At 39.4% G+C, this 26,509-nt stretch overlaps 1 protein-coding gene across 1 annotated transcript in view; it reads right to left on the bottom strand.

Annotated features, from left to right (window-relative positions):
• Positions 1-383: 383 nt before the first annotated feature.
• Positions 384-26,509, bottom strand: part of ARHGEF18 (Rho/Rac guanine nucleotide exchange factor 18) — a 794,779-nt gene continuing 768,653 nt past the window's right edge. Inside the window, exon 31 of the mRNA XM_053702932.1 lies at positions 384-5,947. Coding sequence (XP_053558907.1) covers positions 5,781-5,947 — 167 coding nt within the window. The 3' untranslated portion in view covers positions 384-5,780. The remainder of the gene's footprint in view (positions 5,948-26,509) is intronic.

The following is a 26,509-nucleotide window of genomic DNA, read 5'->3' as shown; positions in this document are numbered from 1 at the left end:
GGAGCTATCTGAGGGGAAAATGGACCTCAGATAGGTCTGACAACCCCCCCCCCCCCCCCTCACAGAAGAAAATCTGGAACACCTCAATTCCTCACCTTCCTCCTGTAGAGGCAAAGATAAGAGTAGTTTACCAGGGAGGTGGGAGGGTTTTCAAGTGCTCTTGGAGTTTTCTGAATCTTTGCCTCCTCCTTGTGACCATGAGTGGAGTTCCCAGGAGTAATGGCTCATGGATTCACACCACATTTATGAAAGAAAAAACTTTTGCACATTAGATCATTTTCTTTTTGCACTTATATACCGTTAATAAAATGCATCACAAAATGAAGTTTTTATTTAAAATTATTCAGTTTGTCCTATTATTAAACACACAAAAAAGCAAGTAATAACGTTTTGTTTTTTTTGTTTTATTGCCAGAACCAAAACAAAACATGGAAGGATGGATTGTATACACCCTGTGGAAATCAAGTTTGTTCTTGGCATTAGAAAGAAAAATGACAATTCTTTTACAGTGTCATTGACTTGCACAGAATTACAAGAATTTAACAATTCATCTGTATACTTGCCAGCCATTTATTTTTTTCATTTAATACACAGAGAAACCTGAAGAAATTACATATATGTGATGCTTACATAACATTTAACATCAATTAACAAAAAAAATAATGCTATATTTACAAATTATACATCCATTCACAATAAAATGTATTCTTTATTGTTCTAGCTTAGTTGAAACAATCAAACAGCACCTAAATTTCAAATATGTATAATGTGTATAGGCAGAAAATATTTAATAAACTGGACACACAAAATGAGTATGTGTGCTTGGTAGGAGATGTAATTTGTACTACACATTGTCCATGAGCTACATGAAGTGTATATTCAAAACGATCATATAAGATAAATGTTCCCAAAACTCATGTGCTGCTATATGAGAGAGAAACACTGTGGCACAAACAAAGAGGCTTTAGGTATACTTGATGACATTGTTTGTTTACATTTTCTTTACATAAGTGTCACATTAAACTGACAATTTTAAGTGTGCGTAAATAACCACTGTTATCAGGCCAACTGCAACAAAGGACGGATTTCAACATTTTATATATATATATATATATATATATATATATATATATATATATATACTGTATATAGGGCCAGTGTCCACTCTCACACATCTAGTAAGGGATTATAATATTAAAAGAGATCCCAGTGAGGGCCAATATTTACTTATATTAATAATAAACAAACAGGCAATAAATGCTATATAGCATTTTTATAATCCAACAGTAACTTTATATGGTTTTACAACATAATCTGTAATGAAGACTGTATGCAATTATAATATAGTTCAGACACATATAATTTATGGCTACAAAATTATGAAACATCTATTACATTGCGATTTTGTAAAAATGGATCTAATGATTGTTGCTTCCAGACTTTTTCTTTGGCTAGTGATGCAAATACAAAATAAAAATATCAGACATCATTTCCCCATACAACAAAGCTTACAAACATTTCAGCAAACAAAACACTGGATACACATTATAAAAACTCTTGGAAATGTTAAATGTTTCAAAGGACTAAAAATATCTGGAAGCTTTAATTTTTTTTCCACTCAATATATGTAAAAATTGTTTGTTTTGGTCCGTCGATAATAGTCTGCAAAAAATGTCAAAATCAGTTTTAGCATGATTAACGTACCTCCTAAATGTTTCATCTCTTTAAATTTCCTCTCCATATTTCTTAATATAAAGGGGACATTAAATACTGAATACATTTTACAAACTCCCTCTAGTCGTGGGAGCCACCATGATGAAATCAAGTGCTCACTGCATTTGAGTGCTTAGGTGCATTTGCACATGTGCAAAGACTCTCGCTCAGATACCTGCAGTGCAAATTAGGTTCCAAAATAGCAGCACCCACAATTAGAGGGAGGTACATTAAATGTATTGTGTTTAATGTCCCTTCAAACAAAATGCAGTGTAAGATAATGCACATTTGATCCTTTTATCAGATAAGACATTCTATCCAATATTGTATATAAGTGTCTAGATTAAGCCATTGTATAGGACACTCAGATATGTAGGTTGGATAGGATTGTCTGTTTGACGAGAATGAGTTGAAGGGACACTAATTTTATTTATTTGTTATGCTAGCAATTGCATAAAAATAAACTCAGTGTTGCCTTTTAAGGCTCCTCCAGTATCCCCTAATATTCTGAGTTTTAACCCTGTATACAGTTACTTATCTGAACCACTAGTCAGCCAGCACAGCAAGTTGCTACTTGTCATATCTCTGTACCTTTAAAACCATAACTCCACCCACCTCTCTGTATGACACTATTTAGGCCAGCTGTAAATATAGCTAGTTGCTTGATTATTCTCAAGTTATATAAACTATCCTGTTTAACCCGAGGACTTGTTGGTCTAAAGACCTCTTACCTGTTGCACTTAACCTGCTTATTCACAGCCTCCTCATCTACACTCTCTTCTGGAAGATTCAGCTATCTGGAATAAACTGCTGCAGGGATTCTGCCTTCCAGGTTCAATGTCACAGCTCCCTCCTTGCTCTACATCACCAGGGCAAGTATTCTGACAATATTGAAGTGACTTTTGTATTACCACTGTCTTATATCTAGCTGTGAATCTGCAATCAGGAATAACTTTAATTTGATCTTATGCAAACATATGAACTGCCTTGTAAACACTACCATGATTAATTCTACCACTTGCATGCTGTGAACCTGTTTGCCTACATACTGCATAGTTGATTTATCATATTAACTAATTGCTATTCTGTTAATTCACTGCTTGCTGTCTCTGAACACATTTCTCTGACCAGTTGTCAAATTAGCATCTCAAGCAAATCAAGTTAACTCTGTGCCTGCTGTTTCTAAACAGAACTCTTGACGTGTTGATATTCATTACTACCTTGCTAAACTACTCTATCAAATGCTAAGTGAATTGTATTCTGCTTATTTCAGTTAATAATTAGCAGATAATTATACTTAGCTACACATCCACATTTAATAGCTGATAATAGACTAATTCTTGTCATATACAGGTGGCCCTCGTTTTACAACGGATCAATTTATACCGTTTCAGAATAACAACCTTTTTTTCCAGTCATGTGACTGCTATTGAAAAGCATTGAGAAGCAGTGCATATATTAAAATAGCCAGTAGGTGGAGCTGTCCGCTTGTGTTGCAGCAAAGCCAAGCAAGCTGAAATTAATCAGTTTAACCAGACCTGAGCTATCGAGCAGATTTCAAAGGAACAAGATCTTCCTGTCTATAAATCAGTCCAGATTGGAATGCATAGAAAGAACTGTTTGCAGAAAAATGCAAGTGAAGTCTGTGTTGTGTGATTATTTTATTAGGTTTATAATGCTGTTTAGCATTTAAAGTCTTCATTTCAAAGCTTTAAAAATAATGTATTAGGTGTTAATTATGACAATTTTGAGAGGGGCCTGGAACCTATCTCCCTCACTTCCCATTGACTTACATTATAAACTGGGTTTCAATTTACAACGGTTTCAATTTACAACCATTCCTTCTGGAACCTAACCCCGGCGTAAACTGAGGGCTACCTGTATTTCATCCAAGCAATACTAACTGCAAGAAATTGTAGTCAGAATATTGCACTACTATGCCAAGTAATGGCACACTACTGTTGTCTGCTTTCCTGAGTCTTTACAACCCTGTTACTGAATGTAAAGGATCAGGAAACAGACAGAGGAAGCACACTGTTAGTAAGTAGGCAGTATGGCCTCTGAATAGCTGTGGGCCACTGGATTAGGTAAGTAACCATACAATGTGTATACAAATGATGATACTGGGGCGATTGAATTGGCTGCAATGTCGGCAATAGGATTATGTTTATGCACTTAGCAGCATATCAGATAAAGAAAAAAATAGTTTAGTGTTCCTCTAAAAGCTACAAGGCTGACGTGCTTACAATTTATATGAGGTAAAAAGGGTTCAAACTGAGAGAGAGTGACAATTGTTTTTTTCAACATTTCACGATGAGTGATGTGAAATATATATATATATATATATTAGTGTGCTCAAATTGTATTTGGACTAGGCTTCGAGTAGGCAGCATAATTGCTACACATGTCACACTTATAAGCAGAGTTTTTTTCTGTATATAATTGTGCATGTATTTTCAAATAGTACTAGCAAATGATAAGGATACTGCATTTAAAAAAGGGTTATTTACAAGTAAAAGCTAAGAAATCAGTGTGCCATGTAGTCAAGATTATATGATCTTGCAGTCTTGGGTTAATTGCACCATAGAATACAAGAAATGGTACTTATAATGTAAAACAGACTTATTTCCCCACATATACAGCTACATAACAGAATTGTGTTCTATGTTTTTCTGCTAAAGTGCTCAAATATTATTATTTTTTAATAATAAAAACAAAATTACATATATATATCATTTTAAAAACACTGATTATAAAATTTGGCACTACCAGAATTCTGTAAGGTAACATCAAGATAACATTAACTGATTTTGTGTTGGGCTCTCTTTAGAGTTGATTCATTAAAATAATTATATTGTTGTTCAATATAATCTACTACTGTTATCAAAAAGGACACTGGCAATAACATTCTCTTAACAGTGATATGTTTACATATCAGACAAGTCTAAACATTTTCCTTAAACAATTTTACAGGTGACTTCAACTCAAAGAGGTGGGAAAAAATACAATGTAAAGTGTGATAAAATTATCCTGAATTATTTCAGAGCAATCATCAAAATTATTTCAGGGAAAAAAAAATAGGAAAAATATATGGTACACATAATTTATATATTTTCACAAAGTATATTGAAATCTAGGTTAGCTTAGTTTGGTCCAGGGCTTATTGGTTTAAGTTGGTTTAAAAATGAGTTGGAATCTTAAAACATAAAAATCATAAAATTCAGTAAACTGAAACATACATTCTTCTACAGCTCAATGTGCACGGCTAGGCACAACTGACTAAGCACTGCATATGGTCCTGCCATTTTCTAAAAAGCCTCCTAGCAACATATTTAATTTCTTTTTGTTGAAAATGATTATGAGCATCCACCCTAATGTTTGTATATCTGCTTTGAAGATATGGAAAATATTTAGATCATTAAGCAATCCAAGTGTTTAGCAACATAGCGGGATGAACTGGGGATAGGTCCCTCTATGAAATAAGCAGATGGTTTGCATTTGTATCTTAAAATCAGATACCTCTGGCTAAATCAGAGATGGAACACAGTAATTAAAGTGAACACTAGAATTTCCTGCCCTGCAGGTGAAGTGCCCTTGAACAGCACATGGACTTAGCCCTATTATTAGTATCTAACTGATTAATATCCAAATCCTGCAACTGTACATAAGATCAGTGTACAGAACAGGAATAAAAATGTCTTCCTCAGAGCCTGGGTCCTGGCTACAAAACAGGACACTTAGAAAAGGAATATATAACATGGGACATACAGTACTGCCATCCATATTCACAAGCAGCATGGTATTTTGCACTCTGTATCCCATAGGCATCCTACATGCCACAATTGTACACTAGATCATTTGTCCATTACAAAGGGGATTGAATATTTGTAGCGGTCAATAAATAGTTCATAAAATGTGTCCTCCATCTTCTATTTTATCTTAACGATAGGCTAAATGTCTTTAACCAGTTTTCAGGACATCTTCAGAAGGCCATAGTGGTAGATGCATTGATTGACAAACTGTTGTTCAGTGTACACAAAGGTGCTGGTAGAAACCAAAAAGGCAAACTAGAAAAAAATAACATCTTCTCTGTTTGCTTCATCTTCAACTGGAGGAGGTGGGGGAGGCATGGGAGGGGGAGTGAGAGTCTGCAATAAATGGTTACTGCTTGGTCGGTACAGACTGGGGGCATAATGAAGTGCTTCAGAAGAGGGATCTACTTGCACTGGAGTTTCTGAAGGTATAAAAAAAACACACACATATAAGACATAATACAAATCATGTTATACATTTATTTACTATCCTCATTGTCTTCCTCTTATCTTTGGATAGTATCAATCAACCAAAAATCAAAATCAGATATTAGGGTTGCACTGATACCGATACTTGTACTCGTGCACATGCTCCGATACTTAAACCAATACCTCTAGATCTTAGCCATATGCCATCTTGTGGCGTTTTTTTTCAAACTGCACTTTCCCATTTAATTTTAAGCTGGAGTGGAGACTTAACTAAATAATGTTCACCTCTGTTCTGCTAATACAAATTGCTGTTATTTGTATTATTGCAGTGCTCCAAAAGCTGCTACTATACAGCTGGAAGACTACCTAGGAGAGATCTCTGTATCTTGTTCAGACAAACCCCTGAATTACTGGACAGTTAGTAAACTATGATTTCCAGCTCTGGCTAAAAACAGAATTTATGTTTACCTGATAAATTACTTTCTCCAACGGTGTGTCCGGTCCACGGCGTCATCCTTACTTGTGGGATATTCTCTTCCCCAACAGGAAATGGCAAAGAGCCCAGCAAAGCTGGTCACATGATCCCTCCTAGGCTCCGCCTTCCCCAGTCATTCGACCGACGTAAAGGAGGAATATTTGCATAGGAGAAACCATATGATACCGTGGTGACTGTAGTTAAAGAAAATAAATTATCAGACCTGATTAAAAAACCAGGGCGGGCCGTGGACCGGACACACCGTTGGAGAAAGTAATTTATCAGGTAAACATAAATTCTGTTTTCTCCAACATAGGTGTGTCCGGTCCACGGCGTCATCCTTACTTGTGGGAACCAATACCAAAGCTTTAGGACACGGATGAAGGGAGGGAGCAAATCAGGTCACCTAGATGGAAGGCACCACGGCTTGCAAAACCTTTCTCCCAAAAATAGCCTCAGAAGAAGCAAAAGTATCAAACTTGTAAAATTTAGTAAAAGTGTGCAGTGAAGACCAAGTCGCTGCCTTACATATCTGATCAACAGAAGCCTCGTTCTTGAAGGCCCATGTGGAAGCCACAGCCCTAGTGGAATGAGCTGTGATTCTTTCAGGAGGCTGCCGTCCGGCAGTCTCATAAGCCAATCTGATGATGCTTTTAATCCAAAAAGAGACAGAGGTAGAAGTTGCTTTTTGACCTCTCCTTTTACCAGAATAAACAACAAACAAGGAAGATGTTTGTCTAAAATCCTTTGTAGCATCTAAATAGAATTTTAGAGCACGAACAACATCCAAATTGTGCAACAAACGTTCCTTCTTTGAAACTGGATTCGGACACAAAGAAGGCACGACTATCTCCTGGTTAATGTTTTTGTTAGAAACAACTTTCGGAAGAAAACCAGGTTTAGTACGTAAAACCACCTTATCTGCATGGAACACCAGATAAGGAGGAGAACACTGCAGAGCAGATAATTCTGAAACTCTTCTAGCAGAAGAAATTGCAACCAAAAACAAAACTTTCCAAGATAATAACTTAATATCAACGGAATGTAAGGGTTCAAACGGAACCCCCTGAAGAACTGAAAGAACTAAATTGAGTCTCCAAGGAGGAGTCAAAGGTTTGTAAACAGGCTTGATTCTAACCAGAGCCTGAACAAAGGCTTGAACATCTGGCACAGCTGCCAGCTTTTTGTGAAGTAACACAGACAAGGCAGAAATCTGTCCCTTCAAGGAACTTGCAGATAATCCTTTCTCCAAACCTTCTTGAAGAAAGGATAGAATCTTAGGAATTTTTACCTTGTCCCAAGGGAATCCTTTAGATTCACACCAACAGATATATTTTTTCCATATTTTGTGGTAAATTTTTCTAGTTACAGGCTTTCTGGCCTGAACAAGAGTATCAATGACAGAATCTGAGAACCCTCGCTTTGATAAGATCAAGCGTTCAATCTCCAAGCAGTCAGTTGGAGTGAGACCAGATTCGGATGTTCGAACGGACCTTGAACAAGAAGGTCTCGTCTCAAAGGTAGCTTCCATGGTGGAGCCGATGACATATTCACCAGGTCTGCATACCAAGTCCTGCGTGGCCACGCAGGAGCTATCAAGATCACCGATGCCCTCTCCTGATTGATCCTGGCTACCAGCCTGGGGATGAGAGGAAACGGCGGGAATACATAAGCTAGTTTGAAGGTCCAAGGTGCTACTAGTGCATCTACTAGAGTCGCCTTGGGATCCCTGGATCTGGACCCGTAGCAAAGAACCTTGAAGTTCTGACGAGAGGCCATCAGATCCATGTCTGGAATGCCCCACAATTGAGTAATTTGGGCAAAGATTTCCGGATGGAGTTCCCACTCCCCCGGATGAAATGTCTGACGACTCAGAAAATCTGCTTCCCAATTTTCCACTCCTGGGATGTGGATTGCAGACAAGTGGCAGGAGTGAGTCTCCGCCCATTGAATGATTTTGGTCACTTCTTCCATCGCCAGGGAACTCCTTGTTCCCCCCTGATGGTTGATGTACGCAACAGTCGTCATGTTGTCTGATTGAAACCGTATGAACTTGGCCTTTGCTAGCTGAGGCCAAGCCTTGAGAGCATTGAATATCGCTCTCAGTTCCAGAATATTTATCGGGAGAAGAGATTCTTCCCGAGACCAAAGACCCTGAGTTTTCAGGGGTCCCCAGACCGCGCCCCAGCCCACCAGACTGGCGTCGGTCATGACAATGACCCACTCTGGTCTGCGGAAGCTCATCCCCTGTGACAGGTTGTCCAGGGACAGCCACCAACGGAGTGAATCTCTGGTCCTCTGATCTACTTGTATCGTCAGAGACAAGTCTGTATAGTCCCCATTCCACTGACTGAGCATGCACAGTTGTAATGGTCTTAGATGAATTCGCGCAAAAGGAACTATGTCCATTGCCGCTACCATCAAACCTATTACTTCCATGCACTGCGCTATGGAAGGAAGAGGAACAGAATGAAGTATTTGACAAGAGTTTAGAAGTTTTGATTTTCTGGCCTCTGTCAGAAAAATCCTCATTTCTAAGGAGTCTATTATTGTTCCCAAGAAGGGAACCCTTGTTGACAGAGATAGAGAACTTTTTTCTACGTTCACTTTCCACCCGTGAGATCTGAGAAAGGCCAGGACAATGTCCGTGTGAGCCTTTGCTTGAGGAAGGGACGACGCTTGATTCAGAATGTCGTCCAAGTAAGGTACTACTGCAATGCCCCTTGGTCTTAGCACCGCTAGAAGGGACCCTAGTACCTTTGTGAAAATCCTTGGAGCAGTGCCTAATCCGAACGGAAGTGCCACAAACTGGTAATGCTTGTCCAGGAATGCGAACCTTAGGAACCGATGATGTTCCTTGTGGATAGGAATATGTAGATACGCATCCTTTAAATCCACCGTGGTCATGAATTGACCTTCCTGGATGGAAGGAAGAATTGTTCGAATGGTTTCCATTTTGAACGATGGAACCTTGAGAAACTTGTTTAGGATCTTGAGATCTAAGATTGGTCTGAATGTTCCCTCTTTTTTGGGAACTACGAACAGATTGGAGTAGAACCCCATCCCTTGTTCTCCTAAAGGAACAGGATGAATCACTCCCATTTTTAACAGGTCTTCTACACAATGTAAGAATGCCTGTCTTTTTATGTGGTCTGAAGACAATTGAGACCTGTGGAACCTCCCCCTTGGGGGAAGCCCCTTGAATTCCAGAAGATAACCTTGGGAGACTATTTCTAGTGCCCAAGGATCCAGAACATCTCTTGCCCAAGCCTGAGCGAAGAGAGAGAGTCTGCCCCCCACCAGATCCGGTCCCGGATCGGGGGCCAACATCTCATGCTGTCTTGGTAGCAGTGGCAGGTTTCTTGGCCTGCTTTCCTTTGTTCCAGCCTTGCATTGGTCTCCAGGCTGGCTTGGCTTGAGAAGTATTACCCTCTTGCTTAGAGGACGTAGCACTTGGGGCTGGTCCGTTTCTGCGAAAGGGACGAAAATTAGGTTTATTTTTGGCCTTGAAAGACCTATCCTGAGGAAGGGCGTGGCCCTTGCCCCCAGTGATATCAGAGATAATCTCTTTCAAGTCAGGGCCAAACAGCGTTTTCCCCTTGAAAGGAATGTTAAGCAATTTGTTCTTGGAAGACGCATCCGCTGACCAAGATTTTAACCAAAGCGCTCTGCGCGCCACAATAGCAAAACCAGAATTTTTCGCCGCTAACCTAGCCAATTGCAAAGTGGCGTCTAGGGTGAAAGAATTAGCCAATTTGAGAGCATGAATACTGTCCATAATCTCCTCATAAGAAGAAGAATTATTATTGAGCGCCTTTTCTAGCTCATCGAACCAGAAACACGCTGCTGTAGTGACAGGAACAATGCATGAAATTGGTTGTAGAAGGTAACCTTGCTGAACAAACATCTTTTTAAGCAAACCTTCTAATTTTTTAACCATAGGATCTTTGAAAGCACAACTATCTTCTATGGGTATAGTGGTGCGTTTGTTTAGAGTAGAAACCGCCCCCTCGACCTTGGGGACTGTCTGCCATAAGTCCTTTCTGGGGTCGACCATAGGAAACAATTTTTTAAATATGGGGGGAGGGACGAAAGGTATACCGGGCCTTTCCCATTCTTTATTTACAATGTCCGCCACCCGCTTGGGTATAGGAAAAGCTTCGGGGGGCCCCGGGACCTCTAGGAACTTGTCCATTTTACATAGTTTCTCTGGAATGACCAAATTCTCACAATCATCCAGAGTGGATAACACCTCCTTAAGCAGAGCGCGGAGATGTTCCAATTTAAATTTAAATGTAATCACATCAGGTTCAGCTTGTTGAGAAATTTTCCCTGAATCTGAAATTTCTCCCTCAGACAAAACCTCCCTGGCCCCCTCAGACTGGTGTAGGGGCCCTTCAGAACCAATATCATCAGCGTCCTCATGCTCTTCAGTATTTTCTAAAACAGAGCAGTCGCGCTTTCGCTGATAAGTGGGCATTTTGGCTAAAATGTTTTTGATAGAATTATCCATTACAGCCGTTAATTGTTGCATAGTAAGGAGTATTGGCGCGCTAGATGTACTAGGGGCCTCCTGTGTGGGCAAGACTGGTGTAGACGAAGGAGGGGATGATGCAGTACCATGCTTACTCCCCTCACTTGAGGAATCATCTTGGGCATCATTTTCTCTAAATTTTGTGTCACATAAATCACATCTATTTAAATGAGAAGGAACCTTGGCTTCCCCACATTCAGAACACAGTCTATCTGGTAGTTCAGACATGTTAAACAGGCAAAAACTTGATAACAAAGTACAAAAAACGTTTTAAAATAAACCGTTACTGTCACTTTAAATTTTAAACTGAACACACTTTATTACTGCAATTGCGAAAAAGTATGAAGGAATTGTTCAAAATTCACCAAAATTTCACCACAGTGTCTTAAAGCCTTAAAAGTATTGCACACCAAATTTGGAAGCTTTAACCCTTAAAATAACGGAACCGGAGCCGTTTTTATATTTAACCCCTTTACAGTCCCTGGTATCTGCTTTGCTGAGACCCAACCAAGCCCAAAGGGGAATACGATACCAAATGACGCCTTCAGAAAGTCTTTTCTATGTATCAGAGCTCCTCACACATGCATCTGCATGTCATGCTTCTCAAAAACAAGTGCGCAATAGAGGCGCGAAAATGAGACTCTGCCTATGATTAGGGAAAGCCCCTAGAGAATAAGGTGTCCAATACAGTGCCTGCCGGTTATTTTACATAATTCCCAAGATTAAAATAATTCCTCAAGGCTATGGAGTATAAAATATGTTTATATATAAATCGATTTAGCCCAGAAAATGTCTACAGTCTTAAAAAGCCCTTGTGAAGCCCTTTTTTTCTTTCTGTAATAAAAATGGCTTACCGGATCCCATAGGGAAAATGACAGCTTCCAGCATTACATCGTCTTGTTAGAATGTGTCATACCTCAAGCAGCAAAAGTCTGCTCACTGTTCCCCCAACTGAAGTTAATTCCTCTCAACAGTCCTGTGTGGAAACAGCCATCGATTTTAGTAACGGTTGCTAAAATCATTTTCCTCTTACAAACAGAAATCTTCATCTCTTTTCTGTTTCAGAGTAAATAGTACATACCAGCACTATTTTAAAATAACAAACTCTTGATTGAATAATAAAAACTACAGTTAAACACTAAAAAACTCTAAGCCATCTCCGTGGAGATGTTGCCTGTACAACGGCAAAGAGAATGACTGGGGAAGGCGGAGCCTAGGAGGGATCATGTGACCAGCTTTGCTGGGCTCTTTGCCATTTCCTGTTGGGGAAGAGAATATCCCACAAGTAAGGATGACGCCGTGGACCGGACACACCTATGTTGGAGAAATGGCCCAAAAATATCTTTCTGCCCTATGCAGTAGTGTGAAAAGTGAAAGACTGTTCAGCTTAGCGTCAAACGTCCTTACTCATAGAAACAGACTTATAGTTGAACATGCAGAAATGCTTCTGTTCCTTAAAAAGAACTTGCCACTAACTTTTGAAAAATTATTCTAATTGCTAAATTGCCTGTTATACTGCTAGTTCTCATCTGCACAATTATGCTCAAAACATACTGTACTCCGAGGAACATAGTTAGCTTATATAATTGCAGGATGAGTGTTCATGGGACAAATTAAGTTAATTCCTATAAAAACTCATTCTACAATTATAGGACTAGATTTAGATTACATTTGATTGGTAAGCTTTACCTATGACAGCAAAAAACAAAAAAATAGCGGTGCACAGGAAAGCACTATAGAATATAAACACATTTATTAGCAAATGGATAAAACAATAGTACACCATAAAATGGCTTGCAAGCACAAGAAAAACACTGTATAAGCTTTACCTATGCTCTGTTCACATTTCCAACTCCATAGACTTTAATGGAGTTAGACATGTAATGAGAGCATTGGTAAAGCTTACCAGCCAAATGTAATCTAGCCTGTAGTGTTGTTCCCCATAATTAAACAGTGCACGGTTATATTTTTTACGGTATTGCACTTTTGGTTGGTTGTGATTTTACATTTGTTATTTATTGTTGCTATTATCAATATATTTTATTGTAATATTTTTATTTAAACACATGTTCTGTGAAATTTCTTCAAGTTTTTATAACTTTGTGACAACAAGCAAATAAAACTGTTTTATTGTTTCATAATGTATTTTGAGTTACAGTTCTTCATAAATAAAGAAGCTATCTTAAATCATTAGTCTGTATTGTGCTTGGGAAACTGTCACATGACATTAAAAAAACAAAATTTATGATTACCTGATAAAAAAAATTCTTTCCGGATATGGAGAGTCCACGACGTCATCAATTACTAGTGGGAATATCACTCCTGGCCAGCAGGAGGAGGCAAAGAGCACCACAGCAAAGCTGTTAAGTGTCACTCCCCTACCCACAATCCCCAGTCATTCGACCGAAGGGAAATGGAAAAAGGAATAACACAAAGGTGTAGAAGGTGCCTGAGGTTTAGCCACAAATAACTGTCTTAAATATAAGGGTGGGGTCGTGGACTCTCCATATCCGGAAAGAAAGAAATTTATCAGGTAAGCATACATGTTGTTTTCTTTCCTAAGATATGGCGAGTCCACGACGTCATCAATTACTAGTGGGTACCAATACCCAAGCTAGAGGACACAGATGACTATAGAGGGAAAACAAGACAGGCAGACCTAAACAGAAGGCACCACCACTTGAAGAACCTTTCTCCCAAAAGAAGCCTCAGCCAAAGCAAAATAATCCAACTTGTAAAATTTGGAAAAGTATGCAAAGAGAACCAAGTTGCAGCCTTACAAATCTGTTCCACAGAAGCTTCATTTTTGAAAGCCCAAGAAGAGGAGACAGCCCTCATGGAATAAGCTTCAATTCTCTCAGGAGGCTGCTGACCCGCAGTCTCATAAGCAAAACTAATCATACTTCTCAACTAGAGAGAAAGAGAAGTAGCAGTAGCCTTCTGACCTTTACGCTTTCCAGAAAAAACAAACAAACAGGGCAGAAGACTGGCAAAAATCCTTAGTCACCTGTAAGTAGAATTTTACAGCACGCACAACATCCAAGTTGTGCAACAAACGTTCCTTATGAGGAGGAGGATTAGGACATAGAGAAGGAACAACAATTTCCTGATTAAAATTTCAATCTGAAACCACTTTAGGAAAAAAAAACCCCACCTAATCAGCATGAAAGATAAGATAAGTCAAATCACACTGCAAAGCCGAGAGTTCAGAGACTCTCTGAGCAGAAGAGATCGCAATAAGAAACAAAACCTTCAGACTTAAACACAGGCCCGATTCTGACCAGGGCCTGACAAAAAGATTAAACATCTGGCACAACCGCCAGACGCTTGTGCAGCAAAATAGAAAATGCAGAAATCTGACCCTTCAGAGAACTGACTGACAATCACTTCTCCAGACCTTCCTGGAGAAAAGACAAAATCCTAGGAATCCTGTCCCTACTCCAAGAGTAGCCCTTGGTTTCCCACCAATAAAGGTATTTGCACCATACCTTATGGTAAATCTTCCTACTAACAAGGCTTGCGAGTCTGAATCATGGTCGCAATGACCGACTCAGAAAAATCACACGTAGACAGAACTAAGCGTTCAATCTCCAAGCAGTCACCTTCAGAGAAACAAGATTTGGATGAAGGAATGGACCCGGAAATAGAAGGTCCTCCCTCAGAGGCAACCTCCAAGGTGGAAGAGATGACATCTTTACTAGGTCTGCATACCAGATCCTGCAAGGCCATGCAGGAGCTATTAGAATTACTGATGCTCTCTTCTGTTTGATACGAGCAATGACTCGTACAAGGAGAGCAAACAGAGGAAACAGATATGCTAGACTGAAATCCCAATGAAACGCCAGAGCATCTATCAGGGCGGCCTACGGATCTCTTGACCTTGAACCGTACCTTGGAAGCTTGGTATTCTACTGAGACGCCATCAGATCAAACTCCGCCCCCCCATTTTAAGGTTAACCTGGAGAACATATCTGGAGAAGATAGAGAGCCCACTCCCCGGAATAAAAAGTCTGTCTGTTCAGGAAATCCTCTTCCCAGCTGTCCACTTCTGGAATGTGGATGGCAGAAAGACAACAATCGTGAACTTTCGCCCACTGAAAAATCCAGGCCACCTCCTTCACGGCTAAGGAACTCCGAGTTCCTCCCTGGAGGGTTATGTAAGACACTGAGGTGCAGTTGTCCGACTGGAACCTGATAAACCGGGCTAAGTACAACTGAGGTCAAGCCTTTAGAGCATTGTAAATCGCTCTCAACTCCAAGATGTGTATGAGGAGAGCAGACTCCTCCCGAGTCCATAGTCCCTGCGCCTCTAACAAGTCCAGGATTGCTCCCCAGCAGGCTGGCGCCCATGGCCCCAATCACCCAGGAAGGTCTCCAGAAACCTGTGCCCTGAGACAGATGTCCTGAGAAAGACACCATAGAAGGGAGGTTCTTGTTGACTGATCTAGATCTATCCTAATGGTCTAGAAACTTGTTGAGACACTTTAGGACTAGAATGGGTCGGAAAGTTCCCCTCTTTTTTGGGAACCACGAACAGATTAGAATAGAATCTTAGGCCCTGTTCCCTTACTGGAACTATCACTCCCAGGGAGGAAAGGTCCTGAACACAGTTCAAGAATGCCTTTCCTTTTATCTGGTTTACAGATAATCTTGAGAGGTGGAATCTGCCCCTAGGAGGAAAAGTTTTAAATAAAATCTTCTAACCCTTAGATACTATGTCCACAGCCCAAGGATCTGGGACTTCTCGCATCCATGCTAGATAAAACAGAGAAAGTCAGCCCCTCACTTGATCCGATCCCGGACCTGGGGCAAACCCTTCATGCTGACTAGACTCAGCTGCAGGTTTTTTTCAATGCTTCCCCTTGTTCCAAGACTGATTGGATTTCCAAGAAGACTTGGACTGATCCTGCTTGCAAGAGGGAGAGAAAGACTTTCCTTTGAAGTTCCGAAAGGAACGAAAATTACTTTGACATCCTTTAGGACTTTTCTTCTTGTCTTGTGGTAGAAAAGACCCTTTTCCACCGAAAACTCAGAAACTATCTCTGCCAGACCAAGTCCAAACAAGGTCTTACCCTTGTAAGGAAGGGCCATAAGCTTGGACTTAGAGGTAACATCAGCTGACCAAGATTTTAGCCACAAAGCCATTCGGACTAAGACAGTTAAGCCAGACATCTTGGCTCCCAGTCTAATAATCTGAATGATAGCATCAGAAATAAAGGAATTGGCTAGTTAAAGAGCCTTAATCCTATCTTGGATCTCCTCCAATGGAGTCTGTGTTAAAAATAATTCAGACAAGGCATCGCACCAATAAGATGCAGCACTTGCTAAAGTGGCAATACAAACTGCAGTTTGCCATTGAAGACCTTGATGAACATACATCTTTTGTAAATAAGCCTCCAGCTTCTTCTTTTAAAGACGGGAGACGGTGAGAAAGATATCTCTGCTCCTCCCATTCCTGTGAAATAATCTCCGTCAAACGGTCTGGAACAGGAAACCCCTCCACAGAGGAAGGAAAACATAGTAGTTAATAATGTTACCAGATTTTGTAGGGTTGACAATGACAAAAGTATCGGAGTCGTCCAAGAAGCTAATACCTCCTCTAGCAATACACAAAGTCGATCAAGCTTAAATCTGAAGTTTACCTCTTCAGTTTCAGAGAAAGGAATTAAACTGGCCGAATCTGAGATCTCACCCTCAGAAGCTACTGAGAAATCCTCATCAGCCTATGAGGAAGGACCAGCTGTAAAGCAGCATACGGAACAGACACCTTACATTCTGAAAAATCTTTAGATTTCTTCTAGCGCTTCCCCTACATGGGAAAAGCAGATAATGCTGCAGATATCGCAGAAGATAACGATACCGCAAAATCTGATGGCACATAAAATCCTCTAGGAGACAGAGGAATTGCAGGGCACTATATGTGTAGCCATTGAGGCGTGGGACGTTTGAGGAGAAAAACTGTGGCAATGCCTAACAGCATCATCCTGAGAGACATGAGGCTCCAAAAAAATAAAAAGCTAAAAAAGCTTATCCTTATTTTTAGAAATTTTCCAAACATGAGGGACAAAATTGCAGCATACTAAAACAATTGTAGTCTCAAGACAAGCATATATACATAGGAACGGACCACAGTTCCAAATTCATGACAAAAATGCCCCAAAATTGTATTTATTAAAAACTTATTAAATAAATAAATATGCACTTTCACTTAAAAATGATTTTCAAAAGTCGTGATTTGCTAAGTAAGACTGAGCATAATTGCAGTGCAGAAAACACTAACATAAAATCAAGCAATGTCTTTCTTCATCTTAGGAAGAAAAAGAGCTGTACATTGAGACAGGAAAACGAGTCGATACATACAAGGACTCGTAATACTGACAAGAGAAAATGGCGACACTGCGTTCTCAGTCGGAGAAGGTGTCACGTGATCAGCCAGAAAAAATGAAGTGCGCATAAAACTAATAGCACGCTTCAATCAGCAGCGGAGGCTCTACCTCTGAGCTAAGTCTTAAAAATACACAAGCTAAAGAGGTAAAACAGAGAGTAATAGTGCTAATTAAAGCACAGCAGTGAACAGTCAAAATACAAGATGCACTTTCACTTTAAGGAGATTAGTTTTTCTAAGTACTCGTTGCACTCTTAACAATGAAGTACACAAACTTAAAGGGACAGTCAAAATGAAACTTTCATGATTCAGATAGGGCATGCAACTTTAAACAACTTTCCAATTTACTTTTATCATCAAATTTTCTTTGTTCCCTTGGTGGTATTTTTGAAAAGCTAAATCTAGGTAGGCTCAAATTGATTTCTAAACCGTTGAAAACAGCCTCTTAGCTCAGAGCATTTTGAAAGTTTTTCACAGTTAGACAGTACTAGTTCATGTGTGTCATATAGTTAACATTGTGCTCACTCCAGTGGAGTTATTTAGGAGTCTGCACTGATTGGCTAAACTGCATGCGAGTCATAAGCACTGAGATAAGGGGGCAGTCTGCAGAGGCTTAGATACAAGGTAATCACAGAGATAAAACATATATTAATATAACTTTGTTAGTTATGCAAAACTGGGGAATGGGTAATAAAGGGATTATCTATCGTTTTAAACAATAAAAATGTTGGTGTAGACTGTCCCTTTAACTGCAAACAATGTTTTTTTATTTCCGTTTCAGGAGAAAAGAAAGAGCTGCAGATTTAAAGAATAAAACAATCCGTTACAATACAAGATCTTGAAACACAGAGCCGGATAACAATTGCGCTGCTCCGTTCTCAGCCAGAGAAGGAGAAGAGTCACGTGATCGGTAGAGAAATGAAGTGGGCAGTTTCTAACAGCGCGCTTCATTCTCATAGCAGCCGAATCAATTTTAGTAAAAATGACAGTTATAGTAGACGCTCCAACGCTTCTCTAAACTTAATAATACAAGCTCAAGGGGCTAATCTGTGTTAGTGATTGTGCTTCTAAAATCACAACAGAGAAAACGGAGCTTCCTCTTAGTGCTACATGCTGTAGCTATTTAAATAACGATCTTGTCTCCAAGACAGTTAAACATTAACACCTAAATATGGAAAAACTCCTACATCTGAAAAAGAACTAAAATAACAGCCTCTGGGAATGATTCCCACAATATAAGAAATTAACCCCTAAGTCTCACACATATAATAAGTGCCTGCCACTGCCTAATAAAATCCTTCCCAAAGGATTAAAGTCTCCCAATAAAAACAGCAGGCGAACCCTTCTTAGTGCAAGTCTCCAAACCTAGAAGACAAAAGAATTTACCTGCAATCTATCCGTCCGGCAGGAGGACAGCTTACAAGGTGTGAAAGGACACATACTCCTTACAGGGACCTGTAGAAAAAGAAAGAACAGAGTAAACCTACTTTGGCTTTCTATACTAGGGCAGCAATATGTTAGGAAACAAAGCAAGGCCCACCTCACAAGTTCCTAACTGCTTTAAAGCCACCAGTACTCTATTGCAGAGATTGACGTGGACTACAGCTATACCCAAAATCTTGCTTGTAGCGAAAAGAAATCCAATATTCTTCAGACACTAAACTTCACCTCCTCCATTGAGAGAGGCAAAGAGAATGAATGGGGATTGTGGGTAGGGGAGTGACACTTAAAGGGACACTCAAGTCAAAATTAAACTTTCATTATTCAGATAGAGCATGCAGTTTTAAACAACTTTCCAATTTACTTCCATTAACAAAATGTGCACAGTGTTTTTATATTTAAACATTTTGAGTCACAAGCTCCTACTGAGCATGTGCAAGAAAAAGCGTGTATGCAATTGTGATTGGCTGATGGCTGTCACATGGTACGTGTATGCATTTGTGATTGGCTTATGGCTGTCACATGGTACAGGGGGAGTGGAAATAGAAATAACTTTTAAAATTGTCAGAAAAAAAATCTACTACTCATTTCAAGTTTAGACTAAGTTCTATTGCGTTGTCTTGTTATCTTGCATTTGTTGATTATGCAAATCTACTGTGTTGACTGGTCCTTTAACAGCTTTGCTGTTGTGCTCTTTGCCTCCTCCTGCTGGCCAGGAGTGATATTCCCACTAGTAATTGATGACGTTATGGACTCTCCATACCTTAGGAAAGAAAAAAGTATCGGTAATTGGTATCGGCGAGTATTTTAAACAAGTATCATGTACTCAGTCTTAAAAACAACATAATTTATGTAAGAACTTACCTGATAAATTCATTTCTTTCATATTAGCAAGAGTCCATGAGCTAGTGACGTATGGGATATACATTCCTACCAGGAGGGGCAAAGTTTCCCAAACCTCAAAATGCCTATAAATACACCCCTCACCACACCCACAATTCAGTTTAACGAATAGCCAAGAAGTGGGGTGATAAAAAAGTGCGAAAGCATATAAAATAAGGAATTGGAATAATTGTGCTTTATACAAAATCATAACCACCACAAAAAAGGGCGGGCCTCATGGACTCTTGCTAATATGAAAGAAATGAATTTATCAGGTAAGTTCTTACATAAATTATGTTTTCTTTCATGTAATTAGCAAGAGTCCATGAGCTAGTGACGTATGGGATAATGACTACCCAAGATGTGGATCTTTCCACACAAGAGTCACTAGAGAGGGAGGGATAAAATAAAGACAGCCAATTCCTGCTGAAAATAATCCACACCCAAAATAAAGTTTAACGAAAAACATAAGCAGAAGATTCAAACTGAAACCGCTGCCTGAAGTACTTTTCTACCAAAAACTGCTTCAGAAGAAGAAAATACATCAAAATGGTAGAATTTAGTAAAAGTATGCAAAGAGGACCAAGTTGCTGCTTTGCAGATCTGGTCAACCGAAGCTTCATTCCTAAACGCCCAGGAAGTAGAAACTGACCTAGTAGAATGAGCTGTAATTCTCTGAGGCGGAGTTTTACCCGACTCAACATAGGCAAGATGAATTAAAGATTTCAACCAAGATGCCAAAGAAATGGCAGAAGCTTTCTGGCCTTTTCTAGAACCGGAAAAGATAACAAATAGACTAGAAGTCTTACGAAAAGATTTCGTAGCTTCAACATAATATTTCAAAGCTCTAACAACATCCAAAGAATGCAACGATTTCTCCTTAGAATTCTTAGGATTAGGACATAATGAAGGAACCACAATTTCTCTACTAATGTTGTTGGAATTCACAACTTTAGGTAAAAATTCAAAAGAAGTTCGCAACACCGCCTTATCCTGATGAAAAATCAGAAAAGGAGACTCACAAGAAAGAGCAGATAATTCAGAAACTCTTCTGGCAGAAGAGATGGCCAAAAGGAACAAAACTTTCCAAGAAAGTAATTTAATGTCCAATGAATGCATAGGTTCAAACGGAGGAGCTTGAAGAGCTCCCAGAACCAAATTCAAACTCCAAGGAGGAGAAATTGACTTAATGACAGGTTTTATACGAACCAAAGCTTGTACAAAACAATGAATATCAGGAAGAATAGCAATCTTTCTGTGAAAAAGAACAGAAAGAGCAGAGATTTGTCCTTTCAAAGAACTTGCGGACAAACCCTTATCTAAACCATCCTGAAGGAACTGTAAAATTCTCGGTATTCTAAAAGAATGCCAGGAAAAATGATGAGAAAGACACCAAGAAATATAAGTCTTCCAGACTCTATAATATATCTCTCGAGATACAGATTTACGAGCCTGTAACATAGTATTAATCACAGAGTCAGAGAAACCTCTTTGACCAAGAATCAAGCGTTCAATCTCCATACCTTTAAATTTAAGGATTTCAGATCCTGATGGAAAAAAGGACCTTGTGACAGAAGGTCTGGTCTTAACGGAAGAGTCCACGGTTGGCAAGAGGCCATCCGGACAAGATCCGCATACCAAAACCTGTGAGGCCGTGCCGGAGCTACCAGCAGAACAAACGAGCATTCCTTCAGAATCTTGGAGATTACTCTTGGAAGAAGAACTAGAGGCGGAAAGATATAGGCAGGATGATACTTCCAAGGAAGTGATAATGCATCCACTGCCTCCGCCTGAGGATCCCGGGATCTGGACAGATACCTGGGAAGTTTCTTGTTTAGATGGGACGCCATCAGATCTATTTCTGGAAGTTCCCACATTTGAACAATCTGAAGAAATACCTCTGGGTGAAGAGACCATTCGCCCGGATGCAACGTTTGGCGACTGAGATAATCCGCTTCCCAATTGTCTACACCTGGGATATGAACCGCAGAGATTAGACAGGAGCTGGATTCCGCCCAAACCAAAATTCAAGATACTTCTTTCATAGCCAGAGGACTGTGAGTCCCTCCTTGATGATTGATGTATGCCACAGTTGTGACATTGTCTGTCTGAAAACAAATGAACGATTCTCTCTTCAGAAGAGGCCAAAACTGAAGAGCTCTGAAAACTGCACGGAGTTCCAAAATATTGATCGGTAATCTCACCTCCTGAGATTCCCAAACTCCTTGTGCCGTCAGAGATCCCCACACAGCTCCCCAACCTGTGAGACTTGCATCTGTTGAAATTACAGTCCAGGTCGGAAGCACAAAAGAAGCCCCCTGAATTAAACGATGGTGATCTGTCCACCATGTTAGAGAGTGTCGAACAATCGGTTTTAAAGATATTGAGATATCTTCGTGTAATCCTTGCACCATTGCTTCAGCATACAGAGCTGAAGAGGTCGCATGTGAAAACGAGCAAAGGGGATCGCGTCCGATGCAGCAGTCATAAGACCTAGAATTTCCATGCATAAGGCTACCGAAGGGAATGATTGTGACTGAAGGTTTCGACAAGCTGTAATCAACTTTAGACGTCTCTTGTCTGTTAAAGACAGAGTCATGGACACTGAATCCATCTGGAAACCCAGAAAGGTTACCCTTGTCTGAGGAATCAAAGAACTTTTTGGTAAATTGATCCTCCAACCATGATCTTGAAGAAACAACACAAGTCGATTCGTATGAGATTCTGCTAAATGTAAAGACTGAGCAAGTACCAAGATATCGTCCAAATAAGGAAATACCACAATACCCTGTTCTCTGATTACAGACAGCAGGGCACCGAGAACCTTTGTAAAAATTCTTGGAGCTGTAGCTAGGCCAAACGGCAGAGCCACAAACTGGTAATGCTTGTCCAGAAACGAGAATCTCAGGAACTGATAATGATCTGGATGAATCGGAATATGCAGATATGCATCCTGTAAATCTATTGTGGACATATAATTCCCTTGCTGAACAAAAGGTAAGATAGTCCTTACAGTTACCATCTTGAACGTTGGTATCCTTACATAATGATTCAATATTTTTAGATCCAGAACTGGTCTGAAAGAATTCTCCTTCTTTGGTACAATGAAGAGATTTGAATAAAACCCCATCCCCTGTTCCGGAACTGGAACTGGCATAATTACTCCAGTCAACTCTAGATCTGAAACACATTTCAGAAATGCTTGAGCTTTTACTGGATTTACTGGGACACAGGAAAGAAAAAATCTCTTTGCAGGAGGTCTCAACTTGAAACCAATTCTGTACCCTTCTGAAACAATGCTCTGAATCCAAAGATTGTGAACAGAATTGATCCAAATTTCCTTGAAAAAACGTAACCTGCCCCCTACCAGCTGAGCTGGAATGAGGGCCGCACCTTCATGTGGACTTAGAAGCAGGCTTTGCCTTTCTAGCTGGCTTGGATTTATTCCAGACTGGAGATGGTCTCCAAACTGAAACTGCTCCTGAGGATGAAGGATCAGGCTTTTGTTCTTTGTTGAAACGAAAGGAACGAAAACGATTATTAGCCCTGTTTTTACCTTTAGATTTTTTATCCTGTGGTAAAAAAGTTCCTTTCCCACCAGTAACAGTTGAAATAATGGAATCCAACTGAGAACCAAATAATTTGTTACCCTGGAAAGAAATGGAAAGTAAAGTTGATTTAGAAGCCATATCAGCATTCCAAGTTTTAAGCCATAAAGCTCTTCTAGCTAAAATAGCTAGACACATAAACCTGACATCAACTCTGATAATATCAAAAATGGCATCACAGATAAAATTATTAGCATGCTGAAGAAGAATAATAATATGAGAATCACGATGTGTTACTTGTTGCGCTAAAGTTTCCAACCAAAAAGTTGAAGCTGCAGCAACATCAGCCAAAGATATAGCAGGTCTAAGAAGATTACCTGAACACAGATAAGCTTTTCTTAGAAAGGACTCAATTTTCCTATCTAGAGGATCCTTAAACGAAGTACCATCTGACGTAGGAATAGTAGTACGTTTAGCAAGGGTAGAAATAGCCCCATCAACTTTAGGGATCTTGTCCCAAAATTCTAATCTGTCAGACGGCACAGGATATAATTGCTTAAAACGTTTAGGAGGAGTAAATGAATTACCCAAATTATCCCATTCTTTGGAAATTACTGCAGAAATAGCATTAGGAACAGGAAAAACTTCTGGAATAACCACAGGAGCTTTAAATACCTTATCTAAACGTTTAGAATTAGTATCAAGAGGACCAGAATCCTCTATTTCTAAAGCAATTAGTACTTCTTTAAGTAAAGAACGAATAAATTCCATTTTAAATAAATATGAAGATTTATCAGCATCAACCTCTGAGACAGAATCCTCTGAACCAGAGGAATCATCAGAATCAGAATGATGATGTTCAGTTAAAAATTCATCTGTAGGGAGAGAAGTTTTAAAAGATTTTTTACGTTTACTAGAAGGAGAAATAACAGACATAGCCTTCTTTATGGATTCTGAAACAAAATCTCTTATATTATCAGGAACATTCTGCACCTTAGATGTTGAAGGAACTGCAACAGGCAATGGTACTTTACTAAAGGAAATATTATCTGCTTTAACAAGTTTGTCATGACAATCAATACAAACAACAGCTGGAGGAATAGCTACCAAAAGTTTACAGCAGATACACTTAGCTTTGGTAGATTCAGCACTTGACAGCGATTTTCCTGTAGTATCTTCTGACTCAGATGCAACGTGAGACATCTTGCAATATGTAAGAGAAAAAACAACATATATATAAAGCAAAATTGATCAAATTCCTTAAATGACAGTTTCAGGAATGGGAAAAAATGCCAAAGAACAAGCTTCTAGCAACCAGAAGCAATAAAAAATGAGACTTAAATAATGTGGAGACAAAAGTGACGCCCATATTTTTTCGCGCCAAATAAGACGCCCACATTATTTGGAGCCTAAATGCTTTTTGGCGCCAAAAATGACGCCACATCCGGAACGCCGACATTTTTGGCGCAAAATAACGTCAAAAAATGACGCAACTTCCGGCGACACGTATGACGCCGGAAACGGAAATAGAATTTTTGCGCCAAAAAAGTCCGCGCCAAGAATGACGCAATAAAATGAAACTGACTGTCTGAAAATAAGGAAAGTTGAACATTCTGAGTCAAGGCAAATAAATGTTTGAATACATATATTTAGAACTTTATAAACAAAGTGCCCAACCATAGCTAGGAGTGTCACAGAAAATAAGACTTACTTACCCCAGGACACTCATCTACATATAGCAGATAGCCAAACCAGTACTGAAACGAGAATCAGCAGAGGTAATGGTATATATAAGAGTATATCGTCGATCTGAAAAGGGAGGTAAGAGATGAATCTCTACGACCGATAACAGAGAACCTATGAAATAGACCCCTTAGAAGGAGATCACTGCATTCAAATAGGCAATACTCTCCTCACATCCCTCTGACATTCACTGCACGCTGAGAGGAAAACCGGGCTCCAACTTGCTGCGGAGCGCATATCAACGTAGAATCTAGCACAAACTTACTTCACCACCTCCATCGGAGGCAAAGTTTGTAAAACTGAATTGTGGGTGTGGTGAGGGGTGTATTTATAGGCATTTTGAGGTTTGGGAAACTTTGCCCCTCCTGGTAGGAATGTATATCCCATACGTCACTAGCTCATGGACTCTTGCTAATTACATGAAAGAAATGGTATCGGTGCAACCCTATCAAATATCAAGAAATATGAGTAAAAAACAGCTCTTTCCTTACTTTTGATATATCTTAATGGCTAAAATATCTTTGGAATATCTTACAGCTATTTATTAAGTATCAGATTTCCGCTAAACCTTTTATGCCATCTTTCTCTAGCCCCTTCAATACACATGATGACCCACTACTGTCATGCACATCAGTTACTGTGTGCAGATGAAGACCACAATGTCATATTTGGAGGGAGGGGGGGGGGGATCTCCACATGCAGCACATACATACATTGTTAAAATTAGGGGGAATTACATTTTTACATTGAGAAATGAAAAGAAGTATCTAGTATTTGTATGGTTAGATATTTTATACCTAATAATCTTCTGCATAAATTGCAAGATGGTGCATAATGACAGAAATAATAAAATGTGTCTTCTGATTTTTAATGATTAATTTTGATTGAACAGTATACGTATAAAATCCTAAATCTTGGTGTTTTGGGAAGATGATCTAATCCTAAATATGGCACAGTAAAGTATGGGTTTTAAATATTTAGTAAATAATAAATCCTGTTCTGCTGTCTGCTATATACACCTTAGCAAATTACACATTTTTTTTTTCATTTCATCTTATAGTGGCATTTTCCCATACTTGGATATTTCTGCAAGTTACTTTCTAAACCTGCTTAATATGCTGAAAAAGAGGTATAGTTTGTGTGCGTACCTCACAGAGAAACGTTTACATTTATGTGTAAATACAATAAAAGCCAAGCAACTAAAACAGTTCTAGCACAGGTGAGGGACAATGGCTCAGCAGCAGCAAATGGATTAAAGGAACAAAAAAAACATTCTTAATTATTAAGTTTTGATACCTATACAAAAACAAAAACAAAATTTATGCTTTCCTGATAAATTTCTTTCTTTCCGGGCATGGAGAGTCCACAATTTCATTCCAATTACTAGTGGGATATTCAACTCCAGGCCAGCAAGAGGAGGCAAAGAGCACCCCAGCAGAGGTGTTAAGTGTCACTTCCCTTACCCATTACCCCCAGTCATTCGGCCGAAAAAAAAATGGAAAAAGAAGATAACAAAAAGGGTGTCTGAGGTTTGTACAAAAAACCTGA

Source organism: Bombina bombina, chromosome 2, assembly GCF_027579735.1.
Source record: "Bombina bombina isolate aBomBom1 chromosome 2, aBomBom1.pri, whole genome shotgun sequence".
Classification (NCBI taxonomy): domain Eukaryota; kingdom Metazoa; phylum Chordata; class Amphibia; order Anura; family Bombinatoridae; genus Bombina; species Bombina bombina.
The sequence above is the reverse complement of the archived record's forward strand: the minus strand, read 5'-3'. Positions and strand labels throughout refer to the sequence as shown.